At 44.2% G+C, this 18,044-nt stretch overlaps 1 protein-coding gene across 1 annotated transcript; it reads left to right on the plus strand.

The window, feature by feature from the left end:
- Positions 1-4,011: 4,011 nt before the first annotated feature.
- On the plus strand, positions 4,012-17,640 carry PGK1 (phosphoglycerate kinase 1). The gene is made up of 11 exons (XM_061361865.1): positions 4,012-4,170; positions 6,805-6,855; positions 7,968-8,123; positions 8,236-8,380; positions 10,419-10,522; positions 11,233-11,352; positions 13,880-13,994; positions 14,277-14,456; positions 15,000-15,177; positions 15,441-15,539; positions 17,164-17,640. Exons 1-11 carry the CDS (start codon positions 4,106-4,108, stop codon positions 17,202-17,204), a joined length of 1,254 nt encoding a protein of 417 aa, XP_061217849.1. The 5' UTR covers positions 4,012-4,105; the 3' UTR covers positions 17,205-17,640.
- The last annotated feature ends 404 nt before the right edge of the window (positions 17,641-18,044 follow it).

The raw sequence follows: 18,044 nt of genomic DNA on the forward strand, positions 1-18,044 counted from the left end.
CTTGGGGTTTTGAAAATACAGGCTTGCTGCACAGAAAAAGTAGCCAAAGCATTTATGTTTGTTTAATTTAGGTCTTTAGCTATTTCTGGTTAAGAGACTCTGTGAATCTTCTTCTTTCAAACTGAACAGTCTCTTTTAACTATGACTGAGTTAAAAAAAAAAAAAAAATCTGCTAGAATTTTTTTTCATATATCTCCACATATGGATTTGCAGCAGATTATTCAGTGAAATAGATCAAAAGTCCTTTGGTCTGCAGCCTCAGGCTCCTGTCACTGTGTACAGGGTGAATACAATATGTGCCACCTACGTTGTGGAAGGAAAGCTTGACTGATGCATAGTAAGTTTCCAAGGGTACAAAACCCATCCTGGTCTCAGTGAGGGTAAGATCAAACATTTATTTTAAGCAATTACGAAAAGAATTACACAAACCAGACAAAGCTAGAGCTGGTGCGAACACATGGGATTTGTGTTCACGTAAACTTAAGCTTCAGAGCAGTAGTCAACTTCTGGGTATAAGTCTTAATATTTTTGCCTAATTTGTCCTTCAGTTCCAGTGCTCCTCCCTAGTAGTGCTCATGGTGCAGTGGGTGCTTTGTAATCAGCAGAGACAGACCCTGCCTGGCCCTGAAGGCGGAGAAGTTTCCCTGAAGGTAACTCCACTTTACTTAGCATAAAAGGAGAAAGCTGACCTTGTGCACGCGCACACACTGTTAAGGAATCCCTTGTAATCTGTCTGCCTCTAAGTCTGGTACTTCCACAGAGCAACAGCTGGCTGATAATTTACAAAGCACACAAATGAATGTTCCCTGATGTAAAATTCTTGAGTTCAGAGTGGGTGCAGTCACCTGCAGAGGTGACCTCAGTAGCCATTCACGGCAAACACAAAATAGCCTCAAAATATGACATCTTCTTTGTCCAAAAGGCCTGATCTATACCAGCAGCAGAGCTCTCTAAGGAGCTGTTTCCCATTGATAGTTTCAAACACAAAAGCTGAGCAGAGCTCTATTCTCCCATCTCCCCTCTTTCACTTAGTGCTGATACTAGCTTTCTGGTGGGGTGTCACCTCTGCAGCCCACCTACCCCAATGTCCCTTTTCTGCAAAGAGAAAGCTTAGAACTTGTGCTGAAGCCTGTTTTTAAGTGGAAGCTTATAACACAGAGGGTGGTTATAAAGCAGGGAATTTGAAGGCTGGGTCATACAATACAGATGAAGATGCAGATTATGGGTCTCCAAGCTACAGCCCTTGAGTTTAATTTATGTAAATGTGCACTCCAGTGAACCAAAGCCTGGGATCTGTCTAAACTTGCCACAATCCCATTCCTTTTGGCTAAATGAAGCAAACAGGATCACACAGGCAAGGGCTCTGTGAGTCTGAAGTGTAGCTTCTGTTTTATATTCCTAGAAATTACTTCCTGGAATGGTCACAGATCTAACACCAGGTCTGTGGGGTTTTTGTTTTCAGTCCTTTGCAGTCCTGGCTTTGTTGAACTGGTTAATTTAAAAGCGCAGATTTTGAACTGTTTGCACAGGCTCTTTTCTTTAAATATTTGCAGTGTATTCTAAATATTTCACAATGGGAGGGAAGGACAGAAAGGTGACTCAAGCATGGAAGGGAGCTTTGAGTTTCAAACATGTCTGTAATAGTTCCCCTTTCTTTGTAACTTTCTTATAACACACATTCAGGTGCCCTGGCTTTATCCCCTGTGGAATTATGTTCTGCCACTACAAGTTCTCATGTGACATCCTCCCTATTCACCTATCTCATGTTCTTCACAAAAAAAAAGAGAGAAAAAGCAAGCAAGCATAAAATCAGAGTACACCTTATGAACTATGGCTGCAGTTCTGCCCATTGTAAGTCACAGTGGTTTTGTTTTCAGATTACTACAGGCTTCTTCTACAATACCAGCCTACCAGAACTATATAGTTGTAGTAGAGTGTTCCTGGTCATTTTTATTTAAGGCTTGCCTAGTCCTTTATTCTTGAATGTCCTAACAGGATTAGCAAGTGTCCCACTGTTCCCTTTCCTCAGGCTGCTGCAGGATATAGTTCTCTTCCATAACTGTGGCTGCTCAAGTTACTGTGTTCATACCGTGCACTGTGACATTTCTTCTCTGTACTTTTTTACCCCTAGGAGGTGTCATGCAAGCTTTTTAAATTAAAGCCTTTTACTAATGAATGCGTCCATTTACTAGGGAAAGTAACAGATACTGCAAGGAAGCAGTTGTGGACTGCAGCTCGAAAGAGCATTCTTTTCTGAGTCAGCATTGTGGAATTTTAACTGTTGCTTTTGAAGAAAGCAGCACAGCACAAAGAACAGGGACAAGGAAACAGACTAGCTTCGGAACAGTTAAATTGTTACAGCACCCGTGGTTCTGCAGGATCACTTCCTTATCCTCTCAGCCAGTCCTTTTAACTGAGCATTGGTTGTCCTTAAGACTCTGAGGGTAAAAGCAGCTCTTAGCAGCCACACTTGCGTGCAGGAGCTTCCTACTCCTGAGACAGCTCTTTTGCTGAACAAACCCTGAAAGAGAATCTGAAAATAGAGCACTCAGAGGCGCTGGAAAGGATTCAGGATCAACTTAGGATTTGACTCTTGTGCCTTGGTGGATGTTGCATTAACATTGATACTTCCAGATGTCCCTGCTCACTGGTCCAGGTCTTCTGCCTCACAAAGATCCTGATGGATGCTGCAGGTTCAGGAACCCACGGATACACTCCACGTTTACTCTAAGTCAATATTGCAACTATTACTGGACCTAATTTAATTTGAACCCTGACTATATGATTTATAGCTACAGATGATAAGCCACAGTGACACAGATATGCTATGGTGAAGTTTTCCTCCTACAAAGTGACCATGTAATAGAGGATTTCACATCTCCTATTATTTTGTTCCCACGTGTCATTTCAGCTTCTACTGCGGTTAGGTTAGCCGTATCACTTGGGTAAACTGATGTCTCTAACCTGTCTTGGAAGCCCATCCAGGCTTTTCCAAGCCTTCTGACAAGTCCTGCAGCAGGATGCTCCTGCTCTTCTGCCCATGCAGGCTGGATGTTTTAATCCATGTGTGAGCAATGCTTTGGTTTGCCTCTCTACTTATCTTCCTATTTTGTTTCTTGTAAGGGCACACTTGTTTTCTTCTATTTTCCCTGCCCTTTGCTTATCTGTTGTAGCCTTTCCCCTAAATCTGGCCTTTCTGTCAGGGAGGAACCACTCTGTCAGGCACTCAACTTTATCACGATTTTTTCAGCAGTGTCTGCATAAAAACAACAACAAAAAAGAACTCACCACATAAACCACACTTCTGGGAAGTGTATTCCTGGTTTTTCCTAGTTGTCTTGTAAAGTATTAAACTAGGTCATTTAAAAATATCCCAGGTTGTGCATTGGTTTTTCAGTTGTGTTGCTAGGCCTACACCAGACAGAAGTACTGACTGTGAAGGTTTCCAGCCTCTGCTAATTGACACATATTCAACCATTATGGGCAATTTATCCTCAAATAAGACCCAGAACTATTAATTTAGTAGTTTCGAGATTGGAAATAAAAGAGGATTCATTTCAGTGAAATCGTACAAAAACACTTAAGGAGAAACAAAACAAATAGCTGATTATTTCCAGAAGCTGGAAGAACATAACTGCTGTTAGGGCAGGCAGGTTTGTTGTCTGCCATGAACCGCTCTGCCTTGTGCTCCAGAAAAAACACTGAGCGTGGTGCGCTTGCAGATGCATTTTTGAACCTATAATCAAACGTGTTTTAACCTGGGGCAGGGTCTCACCGGGTCTCGGGCCCGGGCGGAAGAAGCCGCTGCTGTAACGCCTCTCCCAGCCGCTGAGGTAACGCCACTCCAGGCCGCCACAGGCTGCGCCGGCTGCGTGCGGGACGTGACCGGGCCTCCCGCCTCAGCCAGGCCTCCTGCAGGGGCAGGCGGTCCGCTGACGGGCAGGCAGCATAACCAATAGTGATGCGCGGCGGGCAGTGCGGGCCAATCACTGACGGGCAGGGGCGGGGCGAGCTGTGTGCCGGTGGTGCTGGCGGTCGCTGCGGCAGAGGGCAGGTGGCAGCGGAACAGAGTGGAGTGTGCGGCTGTGTAGTGTCTGGAGCAAACATGTCTCTCTCCAACAAGCTCACTCTCGACAAGGTGGACGTGAAGGGCAAGCGGGTCGTCATGAGGTGAGGATCCGGGGACCGCTTCAGGCATTCCAACTGTGCCGTGAGGGGAGGAAGGGTCCAGCCTGGCCCGGCCCGGCCACGGCAGTCCCCGGCGGTACTGTTGGTGCCCTTGTCCCGGGGCCGGCCGTCAGTCCCGCGAGCAGGGCGGGAGGGTTGTGCCTCTCAGGGATGGAGGAGGGTGGGAGCCGCCCGCGGCCTCCTGGGCCCCGCGGGCGCTGACTCGCCCCATCTCCGAGCTGCGGTGGGGCCGGGCGGGTGCCCGGGGGCTGGGCGGGTTCACACGCCGCTTTCCCAGGCAGGAGCAAGTCATCTCCCTCCTCGGCTGCTCGTCTGAGCCGGGGAAATGATTTTCGGTGGGATTTCGGTTTTGTTTTTCCCGTTCTCTGGCTCTTGGAAAGGCTCCGTACATCCCGACTTACCCATCAGAGAAACATGTCCGATGCCTTGTGCGGAGGGCTGTGCACGCAGCCTCGCTCTCTCTGGCAGTGCCGAGGTTCCCGGGAGCGGATCCACCGAGCTCCTCCTTGGTGCATCGCTCTAATGCACGTGTATCATCCACAGGCTGAGAGGAAAACCGGGGGAGCACTATTCCCCATTTCCCTCTTTCATGCAAATCCAAACCCCATTGCAATAAAAAAGTGAAAGTATGGCTCTACCCCTATCAAATAATAATTTCGCTTTTTGCAGCAAGAGTTAAGTCGCAGGTATTCAGCACATCCTGTCGTAAAACACTAAACTAGGAGTTTATAGCTTATTTATAAAGTATCAAGGCCTGCTGAGAGCCTAACGTTGGAATTGCTGCCAGATTCCGGGAGATAAGGGCACTGAGTTATGTCATGATACATCCTGCTGGAAGTGCTCGTGTTGCGGGGTTCTTTGTCCAAGGTCACTGAAATGTGACTGCTGTGTGGCTGGTACCTTGCTCGGTGAGTGCGCAGGTAGAACAGAACTCAAACATATCTTTCTTGTAGTCTGTGCCAGACAGTTTCCACTTTTCACCGTGTCTCTGTCTTAGTTTGTAAGACGTAGTAGTTCCCTAGAAGTTTGCTTGGCAGAAACCAGCCCTGTAATGAGTGAAGAAGCTAGCTCGGAATTCACACCTGCTTCTGAAATCTGGTGAACAAAAGATCCCTTTTATCTCTGTAAGAGTTGAGTTTGGGTTTTTTTGCAGTCTGACTGGCTGTACCTTTTCCAAGTTGTGTTGCAGAGAACAGCCTTGCAGTGACAGAGGATGGGTTAAGTCAGCTCTTGGTCTTGATGCTTACTTTAATCTATCTTTACAATTCAGTGATGAGCTACTAAAACTGAATGAAACAGCAAATGTGGTGCCAGTCTTTGCTGCTTGCTTCTCATTTCCCTGAACCAGAGGCACCATGTGCTCTCACTACTACTAAAACCAGTACCTCTTTTTTCTCTTCTCGTAGTCATCAGAATTTTGGCATACTCATAACCTGCTTAACTTCCAGTCTAATGTAAGCTTCAAGAGAAGTTGGGAATGGGGAGGAGAAAGGGTTTAAGGGGAGCTCAGATTTCAGTAGCCTGCAGTGGGACAGAAGGGTGAGCTGTGTCTTCCTGTTGTAGCTCTGACGGCTCTGTAAAGCAAACTGTTCTTTTATTCTCTCATTTTAGAATAATAGGACATAAAAATGGCACGAAAAATGCTTTTCTTTCCCCTTTCTAGAATTCATCCCCTGCACCGTGGGGCTGCCAGTTCAATTCCTTTCTGCTCAGCTACTCCTGTTTTGCTGGCAGCTTTTGGTGTTCTTTCAGTTTGGTTCTCTTGCTGAGCAGGCTGCAAGAGAATTCAAGTAACTTACTGAATCTTGCTGTTTAATACAGATACAGAACGATGGAGGGTAAACTCGAAGGCCATGTTTCACTTTCCTCGTTCTGGTACACTGTTGCAGCCAGTTCTCTTCCCTCCTGTAGATCTATGAGTAATTTTTGCCTTCGCGTTACACAACACAGCTTCCTGCTGCTGCTGCTGCTAGTCTGCACGTGGGCACAAGGGATGCTAGTGAGAAATGGCTGATGAAACTCCTCCCTTCCATCCCTTTAGCTGGCAGGAGTAGGGCAAGATCTACCTCCAGATCCTCCTCAGGTCTTCCAATGGGAATGTGATAAGCCCAGCATTTGGCTGCAGACAAATTAGAGGACAGAAATTCAAAGTTGTAGGTGATAACTGGACCACTTCCTGGAGGCTGCCTGCTTGCTGTGGCAATCCAGCCAAACATCTTGGAAGCCTCATTAGACAGCACAGTGTCACTTCTCATTATTTGCTTCCTTTCCCCTGGAAGCTCCTAGTTCATGATCCAAGGGTACGTTGTTAAAAATGAAAAGGTTATGGCGAGCGTGTTCAATCTCAGTTTTATTTCCTGTTTGAGCATCTTTGCTGCTGCTGCCATGAGCGTTAGGATGCCTTGGTGGCACAGCTTTGCTAAGTCATTCCAGCAGATGTTTGTTCTCTGTTTGGCTGATAATGTACTGATTTCAAAACAGAAGTTGTACACAAGGCAGAGCTAAAAATCTTGCTGTAATTGTCACATTGCTGTTCTAGCCAGTGCCTTTACTGTCAGGTTCCCTTGCTCTTTGTAAAATAATTTAAGTGTTTATTTCTGTTTTCTTTTTTTTTAGGGTTGACTTCAATGTTCCAATGAAGGATCACAAAATAACCAACAATCAGAGGTGAGTCTCAATTCCCATCTCAGATAGAAGCCCCAAAGTCTGTTTTCTTTCCCATTTTAGCCCAGTTCTTTTAGCAGTACCTGGAACACTACCATGATTAACCTGTCATTGCTCATACCACAGTATTGGATGTGTCTCAGAGAAGGTCATCAATTAATTAAAACCTTTGTAGCTATTACCAGACTACACTAACTGCAAGGCTTCTTCTCACTATGGAGAGCATACAGAAAACAATCTTGTAATTATACAGATCTTAAACTTCATTCTTCAAATGTGGTTGAAATGTTGTGACCATTTCACAGCCACATCCATTTGGCTGTGTGTAAAAATTTGCTGTACTTTTTTGTAGTATTCGTAAGACTTTCTGCCTTCTGGTTACCCTGCAGTTGTGTGAACTTGTTGGCTTATGTTAGCATACAAAGACACGAGGTTTAGAAACAGTGATATCAAATGTTTTGCCTTGCTTGTCTCTTATTTGGAGGCAGGTGCCAGTTTTGTTCACCCCAATATGCTCACTGCTAAACGTACCCATTTTTTCTTTATTGGCTCAGAATCACTGACTAAACCAAGAAGCCTGGTTCTGTTCAAGTGTGTCCTGGCATTTCTTAGCTAGGAGCAATCAGCATGGTTTAGATTACAAAATGGATTTCACTCCTATGTCCTACATCACCTGGAAGATAACAGTGAAATGTATGAAAACATAGCTGGGATGGAGAATTTTGCTGATGCTTTCTGATCTGTGCTCCAGAATTGTTACAGCCCCTCAGAGAAGTGTAGGTTGGATTAGTTTCATAGAGACAGCTGTGCCCTGTGAGATGTGGTTAGTCTCCTAGATGCTTGTTCTAGCAAGGACAGTTTCCTAAGAAGCCCAGTGTCCCTTTCAGCGATGTACTGGTGGTGATGCCTCTTTGATGAGAGGGCGGGTAAACTGTGTAAGCACCAGAGGTAGGATGGGCTTCTGAAATAATTGTTCTTCCCTGCTCTTCTCCTCCATTACTTTTGTCTTTCTTGAGGGACAACTCTTGAGGCTCTTGTGTAAGTGGTCACTAAATCTGTTTGCCTGGTAAACTCTATCTGAATCCTTTTGAATTTGTTCTCCTCTGCTATTACAGAATTAAGGCTGCTGTTCCTACCATCAAGCACTGCTTGGATCATGGAGCTAAGTCAGTGGTTTTGATGAGTCACCTAGGTCGTCCGGATGGTGTTCCTATGCCTGAGAAGTTCTCCTTGGCACCGGTAGCTGTGGAGCTTAAAGCACTCATGGGCAGGTGAATTAGCAATCCAGCATGCACCAGGCCTCTCTGTCAGTGGACCTGGATGTTTTCCTTTCTGAAAGCAAGAGTCACTGGTGGGATGACGGTGTTCATCTTGTTTTTGCAGGGAGGTCTTATTCCTGAAGGATTGTGTTGGTCCTGAGGTGGAGGCAGCCTGTGCTAATCCTGCAGCTGGCTCCATCATCCTGCTAGAGAACCTCCGGTTCCATGTAGAAGAAGAGGGGAAAGGGAAGGATGCATCAGGGAACAAGGTAAAACTTCAAGTGTGGCTTTTTTATATGCCTGCTCTGCTCTTACTACCTTTTTTGCTGCAGAAGGACAAGAAACCATCAGCCTGTATTAAACCCGTTTATTAATTTGCTTCCAGAAGGGTGTCAGAGATCTTTAGTTCAACATGTCCCAACATTTGTACTATGCTGTGAAAAAGTTTTGAGTCAAATACATTGAATTTCCAAGATGAAACAAGTGAAGTGAAAGGCTATAGATGACTGATGAAGGTGGTGCAGCCTGTAAAAGAAGGAGCAAAATAGGGTTGTACAGGAAATTGTCTGATTCTTATTAGACTTTATTTTTGGGATATCTAAAACAAAACCCCAAAGCCTGTTGGAGATGGTTTATTGCTACTGGAGCTGTAAGAATGATGCTTATTTCTTGATTATCTGGCTATTGTTTTAATATAATGCTTAAATATGCTGCAGCAGAGAGGGTTTAAACCCTTTTGCTGCCTTAAGAGCAGACATCCAGAACCAGGCTGCCTTGCACCTCTGACATTTTCTTGAAGGTCAGGAAGAACGCTTGCTCCAGACAGCTGCTTTTCTTGGCGATGGTGACCCCGATGACTTTACACAGGCCTTGACTCTTTTCAGATTCAGTGTATGGAGTGGAATGCTGACATCGTGTGGTGCCCTTTATGGGCTGACACAGGACTCCTGTAGTTAAAAACCCGGCCTAGAGAAATAGTAAGCCCTTGCAGATGGCAGTGAGAAATGCAGCAATTAATTACTAAAACTGTGTGCCACTGAAAGCCAGTATGGTGGCAGGGAGAAGAGCGGGGCAAGCATTGAATTTGCTTTGGGAACTGTCCCAAGTGCATTTCTGTAGTTTTCATCTTATTTAGCAGGGTGTAGAAGCCTGCACTGCAGTTGAGCACAAGAGAGGTGCTGTTGACAGACCTGCCTCTGATCCTGACAGAGGTGAAAGTCTGTGCTATGGAAATAGCAATGCAAGACTGCAGTTTACTAACTGGTGCTTAGAAATTGGCTTTCCAAAGCAGATCAAGTGATTGTGGCTCCGTCACTTGGAGCCCCTTGTGTCCTGCTTACAGATCATAGAATCACAGAATAGTTAGGGTTGGAAAGGACCTTAAGATCATCAAATTCCAACCCCCCTGCCATGGGCAGGGACACCTCGCTCTAAACCATATCACCCAAGGCCTCGTCCAGCCTGGCCTTGAACACTGCCAGGGATGGAGCATTCACAACCTTCTTAACAAAAGCATTTAGTCTCTTGGTAAATTGCCTGGTTTTACACAGTGAAGGAGCAGTTGACAGTGTAGTTCTATAATCTTGTGGTCCCTTCGGCTTGACATCTGCTCAGGCCATGTTAATAAAAGCACACCCAAAGCTGAACCCATCTGCCATTAATTAGAGCACCTTCCTGCCATTGTCCCCACAGTGTTGGATCTGTGCCTGGACATGTGTCTGTTCTTGCCCACTACACACTAAGTTTATCTCCAGCTTTCTGATGCTGGCTGCTTTCTTTGTGTCCTGTTGTAATGTGCAGGTTATTTATCAGTTAAAACTCAATGCAATTGCTAAATCAGTTCTTCAGGAGCTCGTTCTTTTACCTTTGGCAATTGGAGGCCATGCTTTCTTTGTTCAGTGAGCAAGCATGAGTTTTTTAAGTTGCATCTTGGCATTGCCTTGTCTCTCCACACCCTTTCTGCATTACCTGTGTTCACCACTAAAACTGGAAATCTGTTGGAGAGGGACTGAATGGCCAGGAGCACTGGAGTTTGTTCCTGTTCTTCTAGAAACTTGAAGTGGGAAGAGTACTCAGGCCTGTAATAGAAAGAACAAACTCTCAGGCAGTTTAAACCATTTAAACCTTTTTTGTTGCTCCTACTGGACTGGGAAAGAGCATATGAAATACAGTGATGATGAACTGATGTGTTTCTCCAGCTGGCCTTTCATTGCTTTGGGTTTACAAGGCGGATTTCTTACTTGGACTTTATTTTCAGGATCAACTCTGTGTACCTGAAAAGCAAAAACCTGTTCTTTCTCTTTTTAGATCAAGGCCGATTCTGCAAAAGTGGAGGCTTTCAGATCCTCTCTTTCTAAACTGGGAGATGTCTATGTCAATGATGCTTTTGGAACTGCCCACCGAGCTCACAGGTGTGTATCCATTTTCCTTCCACAGGCAGAACTGCAGAATGATATCTGCTGTGGAAACACATAAAGCTTTGCCTCAGTGAGTTTTCCTTTTGGGCTTATCCCATTATCCTTCTGAAGTGTTTGCTACTAAGTAATGGATTTAGTGGAGTTGGGCATCAGCAGTATATGCCTTTTCATGCTCTCAGGGAACAGAAGACAGCTGAAACTCCTAAAACTTGAATTGACCTTTTATGCTCTCAAGATATAAAAATTATTGCTTGAGGCATGTATAAATTGTCCTGCAATTACAGCAGAACTCTGTTCCAAAAGATTAATAGCTCCAGACTGGTAATTCTCATGGAGTGGGTTTAGGTATGTGTACTAACTCCAGTTCGAGCAAACTCCAGTGGTCCCATTGAGCTTGATTTCATAATCCAGTGCTGTCACAGGAAGGCATTTCTGCTCTCACTATGCTTATTTGTCCCTCAGTGTTTTGGATCACTCCAAACAGTATAAATGTTTTTCATAGTGCATAAACAACCTCAGAAACTGTGTACAGCCACATTATCGAACTAGGAAAACAAAACCTTGCATTTGATTTCATGCAGGTGGTAGCTATTCTCACTGCTGCAGCTGACTAAAGGATTGCCTTTATAATGCTGTGAAACACAGGGCTGTGTGGACCTGTACTGATAGGCAGTTTTTCTTTCCTTACTCTTTTTATTCTGCAGCTCCATGGTAGGTGTCAACCTGCCTCAGAAGGCTGCTGGCTTCCTGATGAAGAAGGAACTGGATTATTTTGCTAAGGCCCTGGAGAGTCCAGAGAGACCTTTCTTAGCAATTCTTGGAGGGTAAGACTCAAGAAATGTAAGAATTTTGTATTTCTGTTTAACTCCTCTGTAAGAAATGAAAAGCTATTTTGGCTTGGTTCAAACAAGTGCTTGCCTTTAATGGCATCTGCAGTTCAGATTTGTAGGTAAGTCCCAAGATCTCTGTAAGATGTCATTAGAGAGGAGCTAACTGATCATGTCCACTCCTGTGATACTATCAGGGAGTTCATTGTATCTCCTGACCTCTTACATTCCCCAAATTGAGTTTGTTGCACAGATGACCCAGAAGACCTGTTAGATACACAGGATGGCCCTGAAGCATTGTCAGTGACCCTTCCTCCACAGTTCAGAGTACAAGCATCCTGCAGGCTCAGCACTGTGGAAAGTGACACGGACTGTCATTATGCAATGGTGACCTGCTGTAGCTGGATGGGTCTCTGCTCTTCTGCAGCAGTTAATGTGCAGAGAAACCCGAAAAACCAAGTGACTGCTTCTGTGTAGAAATAATTTCTCATTGCTGCTGATTTATGTCATGTGTGTTCCTAGTTCAGCACCGTGGTTCTGTGATGGTGTATTTCACTTTTTCAGGTGCATTAAAATACTTTGCTAAGTAACACAAAGCTGGGACATGGTGACATTCCTGTGTTCTTGATAGAAGTATGTGGCTTATTACTGCTCTTTGCACCCAAACGTGTGTGTTAAGAACTAGTTTTCAGTTCTCACATAAAGTTTGGCAATTCTGTGACCTTAGTTATACTGAACAATGCTTTGTTTTCTTTTTATTAGTACCCTTGCAAAGTTTACAGCTGCAGGTGACCCATCACTAAGCACTGTGCCTGGCTCATTGCCTTTGATGGAAGTAGCAGGTATACCACCAAGGGAAAGTTTGTTAGTTATCTTGCCAGATGTTTGAGTTAGAGCAGCAGCTAGGATGGCCCAAATGTTAAAATATCAAGCCTATTTGTAAAGCCTGGAAGTGGTGTAAATCCAATGGGAACAAAATAAGCTCTTTTGAGGTGCATGATCAGGGTGACCAGCATGTCCTGGTCCAGGAGCTTGATACTAAGCTCATTGTGTGATCAAAGGTTGATGAATGCTGACTGCATCTTAGTCACAGGAAGAGCTCAGAGTGGTTCAGAGCCAGAAAACACCTTTATGTGTTTGAAAGCATCATCCTTCCACTGATGGGGCATCTGGTTCCTAGGTGGGCTGGCAGATGAGCAACTCTCACTTGATTGCATCACAGGGAGGTCACACTTGTAAGTTACATGTGGTCCAGCTGCAGGTTTGCTACTGCTTATATATAACAAAATTTGGCCCAGAAAATGAACAGAGAACTGTATTAACAAGGAAACTGGAAATGAACTGTGTTGGCAAAGAAAGACCATGTGCAGGAAAGTACTTCAGTGCCAGGAGCAGCGTATGTGCAAGGAAAAGAAACAAAACTAATTCACCTTAATGTTTTCTGCCTGGAGCTGAACACAGCAGGACAGGCCTCACAGGGTTTTGCTGTGGCTTTGTACCATCCCATCAACGCTTCTTCACCCATTCAGTTCCCACAGTGTAGCAACATCAGCAACTGCATGGTTTAAACTGGGATCAGTGGCTGATTACAACAGAGCTCTCTGTGACCAGTGAGATTGGGTTTGTAGAGGCAATACCTGTTGTGTATGGTTAGGTCTGAAAGCATTTCATTAATGAAATTCATACGATTACCCATTCAGCGATGGGGAAACTAAAGCAAGAAGAGGAAGTGGTCTTGTCTAATGTCACCAAGCAGGGCACTGCAAAACTAAGACAAAAATGCAAGTCTTCTGGTTGCCAGCCTAGGTTTAGCTCAGGGTCCTACAGACTTTTAGGAAGCTTTCTTTTCGATAACAACAAAAATTCCATACATGACATTAAGGAGAGAAGACGGGAGATCTGTGTCTAATTACAGCCTCTTCTGCCATTCCTACATAATGTAATGTTGGTATTGTTCCATTACCATTTGTATCTCATGTCAAAAGCAGTCATCTGCTTTTGCGCAGGGCAGTTCTGTGTCACAGACCAGCCTGGTAGTTGCAAGCTGTTCTGTGAGTGTGGTGGGTTACAGGAGCTGGGTGTGTGGGAACTGGTACAGAGAATCTGGGGTTGGACAGTGGCTGTGAATGGCAGTGCTCTGATCTCTGCTGTGCTGGACAAACAGGGGAAATCAGGCTGTAAAGTGCTAAACAGAGTTTATATTTAAATAGGAAAAAAATGGAGGGATGAATAATGCTCTTGTAAGTTGCTATTTAATGCTGGCCTGCTATGTTGACAGATTCCCTTCCTGCCTGCTCCCAACAACTCCTTTTTATTGGCTCATTCTCTCAGAATGGCCTTGATATGCTGCAGTCATGATATTGCCATTACTGAATAGCAGTTGATGAATTCTGCTTCAATCCAAGAAGTCCCTGTAAAGCTTCATGTTGTCTTAGCTAAAGATTACTAGAGACTAAGTTCTGTCAGAGGAGTTTGGGGCAGTGGCTGTTATTCATTATTTTTCTTTCTCTCTTTCTCTCACCAGAGCCAAAGTTCAGGATAAGATCCAGCTGATCAGTAACATGTTGGATAAGGTCAATGAGATGATCATTGGTGGTGGAATGGCGTTCACCTTCCTCAAAGTGATCAACAACATGGAGGTGTGAAAAGAGCAATTCTGTGTCTGCTCCTAGTGAAGAGTATAGTCAGAATGTCCCTCGTATATTGTATTGAGAACTCTCTACCTCAACTCTACAAGAGCAGGGAGCACAGAGAAGTTACTTGACAGTCACTTTGCTGCCTATGTCTAGCTGGGTGCTTTAGGAAAGTACTCTTTCTAGAATAGCTGTGTGAGCAGTTTAGCTTGACTGCTGCTGTTCTCTTCTGTAATGACCAGTAACTGAACAAACACCTCTCTCACTTTTCCCAACTAACTTCTCTAGATTGGCAACTCTCTGTTTGATGAAGAGGGATCAAAAATTGTCAAGGACCTGATGGCCAAAGCAGAGAAGAACGGTGTGAAGATTACTTTGCCTGTTGACTTCATCACTGCAAACAAGTTTGATGAGAATGCACAGACCGGGGAAGCCACAGTGGCCTCCGGTATTCCTGCTGGCTGGATGGTGGGTATTAATAGGCGAGGCACTAATAGAAGTAATGGGCAGCAGTGGGGCGGGAAAGATACATTAAAGGAACGGAAAGAGTCATTGTGATCCTTTGCAAATGCTTCTGAAGACAGTCAAGCTGCACAGAATATATTGGTTTAATGAAATTGAAGCCATTTTGGTCTGGATTTTTAAGTCTAAAGTAGCTTTTGTAAGAGTTGGATTAAAACAAAATTCCTCTAAACCTTTCAGATATGGATGCAGTAGAAATCCCTTTTATTTGACTGGAATTTAAGTACAGTTAGCAAAAGTTTCTAACCAAGGCTTCAGACATCTGACATTAATTTTAAAATCACTTCTTAATAGTAGGAAGATCAATACCACACCACATTCCACCCTACTGCAGCAGCTGCTGGCAAATCTGTTCCTTGGTGCGCAGAGAGGAACTCTTGCTTTGTATCTATGGGTGAAGGGGGAGCTTCTGAGATCCCAGCTAGACATGGGTGACTTGAGATGACGGCCAGCAGTAAGCGTATCTGTGGCTTCTCTTGCTTGTCTTAGGGCTTGGACTGCGGCCCTGAAAGTGTGAAGAAGTTTGTTGAAGTTGTGGGAAGGGCCAAGCAGATTGTGTGGAATGGTCCAGTCGGTGTCTTTGAGTGGGACAAGTTTGCCAAAGGAACCAAAGCCCTGATGGACAAAGTGGTAGAAGTAACTGGAAAGGGCAGCATCACCATTATTGGTAAGTTGTATGTGTGTGCTCTTGTCTTTCTAAATGCAACGAGAAGCTTCTGCTTGCCAGTATCATGCTAAAAATACTTGCCCAATTTGGTTTTCTTTCCTCATGTTTTCACCTGTGCTTCAGCTTGGAGACAGGGCTTTAAAAACCTGCTGTATGTAGTAATGTGGAGTGTTTGGCAGCAGGACCAGCTTGTAGCAAGGCTGTGGCCCTTCAGCAGAAGAGAATCTGAATTTCTTGTGTCTCTGATCTTGTTTGTACCACAGGTGGTGGAGATACAGCCACTTGCTGTGCAAAGTGGAACACTGAGGATAAAGTTAGCCATGTCAGCACGGGAGGTGGTGCCAGCCTGGAACTGCTAGAGGGTAACTCTTCTTTTATCTTAACCTGTTTAGCAGATCAGGTAGTTCTGGGTGCTCTACCATGTGTCTATACTCAAGAAAACACAACAACAGAGTGAATGTCATTTCTGTTCCATCATGTGGAGTTGCACATGCTTTTGAGCAGTGAGCCCTCCTCACTGCTCTTCTTTCATAAGCCTCCTAGAGGAAGAGAGGAAGGAAAATGGGAGTATTGCAAAGGGCACAGTCTGCCATTCCCAGATGGCAAACCCACTGGAATGGAAAATAAAATGGCCTCAGGAGCGTGCTGGCTCTGTTCTGTAGATGATCCCCTGAGGCTCACTAACCAGACTGCTTAAAATGCCCAGTGGCTGTTAGGGAAATCTCATCAGAATAATCTGGAATTGTTGCCAGAAGTCTCCTTTCCAGCGCATTGTTTGAAATCCCCTGGTTTCGGGAGCCCTCTAGTGCTCACTTACCAACCTGCAGGAGGGTGCTTGCAGTTCAAAATGGTGAGAATTTACAGGGCTCTTCTAATGAGTAACATTGTACTTTAAATGAGTTTTCATTTCCTCTGGTAATTAGCTGTTTCCCAATGTGTGTAAATTATCTAATGCTGTCAACTTCTCTGTGGAAGAGAAACTGCACTAAACTGCATTGCAGCTGGTACTTTCCAGCAGTTCTATGCGAGACAGAGCTTTTGTTTCTGTTGCCTAGGGAGTGATGGGAAAGGGAAGGAATGCAGATGGTTAGAAGGAAACACTGTGCAACTGATTGATTCAAAAGGACAAACTTGTCTAAGTTTTGGCCCAAAATGTGGGTTTGTGTGTGTGATCTTTTAAATGTAACGGAAGTCTTCCTAATTGGAAAAGCTTCTGAAGATTCAAGGGGAAAAAAAACCCAGCAAACCAGTGAGTTGTGAACAGTGTTAAAATTCAGGGCTGCCACACAGCTTGAGCATTAAAAAGTAGGATTTCTGGAAAAAAGCAAAACCAGAATGGTCTCTCTTTGTAGTTAAAGTAGGACAAAAGGCTTAAAAATGCTGTGGAAAACATTTCACTTTAATAATCTGGACCCTCATACTCAAAGGTGAGCATATACCTTACTTCCATCTGCTGGAATGAGGCTTGTAAATACCCAGACCTGGGTGTTTAAAGACTTGAGCTTTGTAGGAGGTTTCATTTCTTAATTCTTTCTTAAAGTTTCCATGACACACTCCAAAATTCCTTTTATGTGCCACTAGGGATCAAAGAAAATATGCAGCAACTCCCTAGATCCAACCAAAAACCTGTTTGCCATCAAACTGAGTGGAAAAAGATCTGGGCTGTTTGGATGTGACACAAGCAGAGACTTGGGTAGACATTTCCCATTATTGTTAATGGAGAATTGATGACTGTGGTACACTCAGCGTCTTTCTGCTGACAGTCGAGGGAATCTGTGCTCTGGATGCTCACTACAGCCCTGAAAGGTGTTTACTGTGTGGAACAGTGTAAACGTGCCCACATGCCCTAAGAGCCACTGTTGTGTATGAAGGAGTGTATGTAGAGCCAGTCTCTTCCATTTTTAACCTATAATCTGTAATTTTATTTTAAATGCTTCAATTGCAAGAGGGTTCTTAACCTCACTGCTGTGTTTTAACTGCTTACAGGTAAGGTTCTTCCTGGTGTGGATGCCTTGAGCAACGTGTAGAGAACAGAGCATCAGTTACCCCACTTCCTGGTCCTGTGCACAGCCCCTGAGATTCAACACTTCAGCGCTTCTGTATTTCAGCTCTGCGCTAGGCAGATCACAGTTAACCCAAACTGGACAGGGTTTGAGGAGAAGACCGCAGAGAGATTTTACGACTGCAGTTTACATGAGGGTGGATTTGTCCACTGTTACCCCAACTTGAATTAATGTAGTGTGTTTAAACTGTTGTTGTGAATTTAGAGTGTATATATTTATATTTTGCCTTTTCAAAGAGATTAATCCCTGTTAGACATGTCTGTTTCTCAGAAAGGAGTGCACTGTTTAGCTTCAATGTTCCTTGGCATTTTCATCACTTGACACGGTTCAGAAACAAGAGGGGACTCCAGTTTTTTGGAGGCTGATTGTAATGGCTGCTGAATAAACATATTTAAAGTGCTCCCAGTTTGTATATGGTCTTTCAGATACTTAGAATGGTCTACATTAAAATATCTTCTTCCTAGCATCAGGAATGGGAGATATTTTTCCTGTCTGCACTACATTCTTTTATATTTGCCCAGTGGATCTAAAAGCACCCAGTCATAATCAAAGTGAGCTTTGCTAGTAAGGAAGCAAATTGTTACGGATGTGCTGTCACATTCAAACTTCTATGCCAACATGTAATAAAATGATGCAATTTTGAATCTGCAACAGTCTAGTAAAAAGTGCAAATTTAAAAGTGTTTCTCATGTAGAGAACTCACCTTATAGCATCTAATATAGGGGAAACCGAAGGTAGAACAGGTAAAAACAGTCACAGGCAAACAACTTCAGGAAAACTTGAGACTTTGCTCAAGTTTGTGGT

This window comes from Neopsephotus bourkii, unplaced genomic scaffold, assembly GCF_033783945.1.
Source record: "Neopsephotus bourkii isolate Nb327-2 ecotype Australia unplaced genomic scaffold, CSIRO-AGI_Nbou_v1 NB_1067, whole genome shotgun sequence".
NCBI classification, from domain to species: domain Eukaryota; kingdom Metazoa; phylum Chordata; class Aves; order Psittaciformes; family Psittacidae; genus Neopsephotus; species Neopsephotus bourkii.

Bases quoted from the DNA above. Each gene is read 5' to 3' on its own strand.
- PGK1 (XM_061361865.1), top strand. From the start codon at position 4,106: ATGTCTCTCTCCAACAAGCTCACTCTCGACAAGGTGGACGTGAAGGGC. The intron at 4,171-6,804 runs GTGAGGATCCGG...CTTTTTTTTTAG, and splicing joins GGCAAGCGGGTCGTCATGAG to GGTTGACTTCAATGTTCCAA. The intron at 11,353-13,879 runs GTAAGACTCAAG...TTCTCTCACCAG, and splicing joins TTCTTAGCAATTCTTGGAGG to AGCCAAAGTTCAGGATAAGA.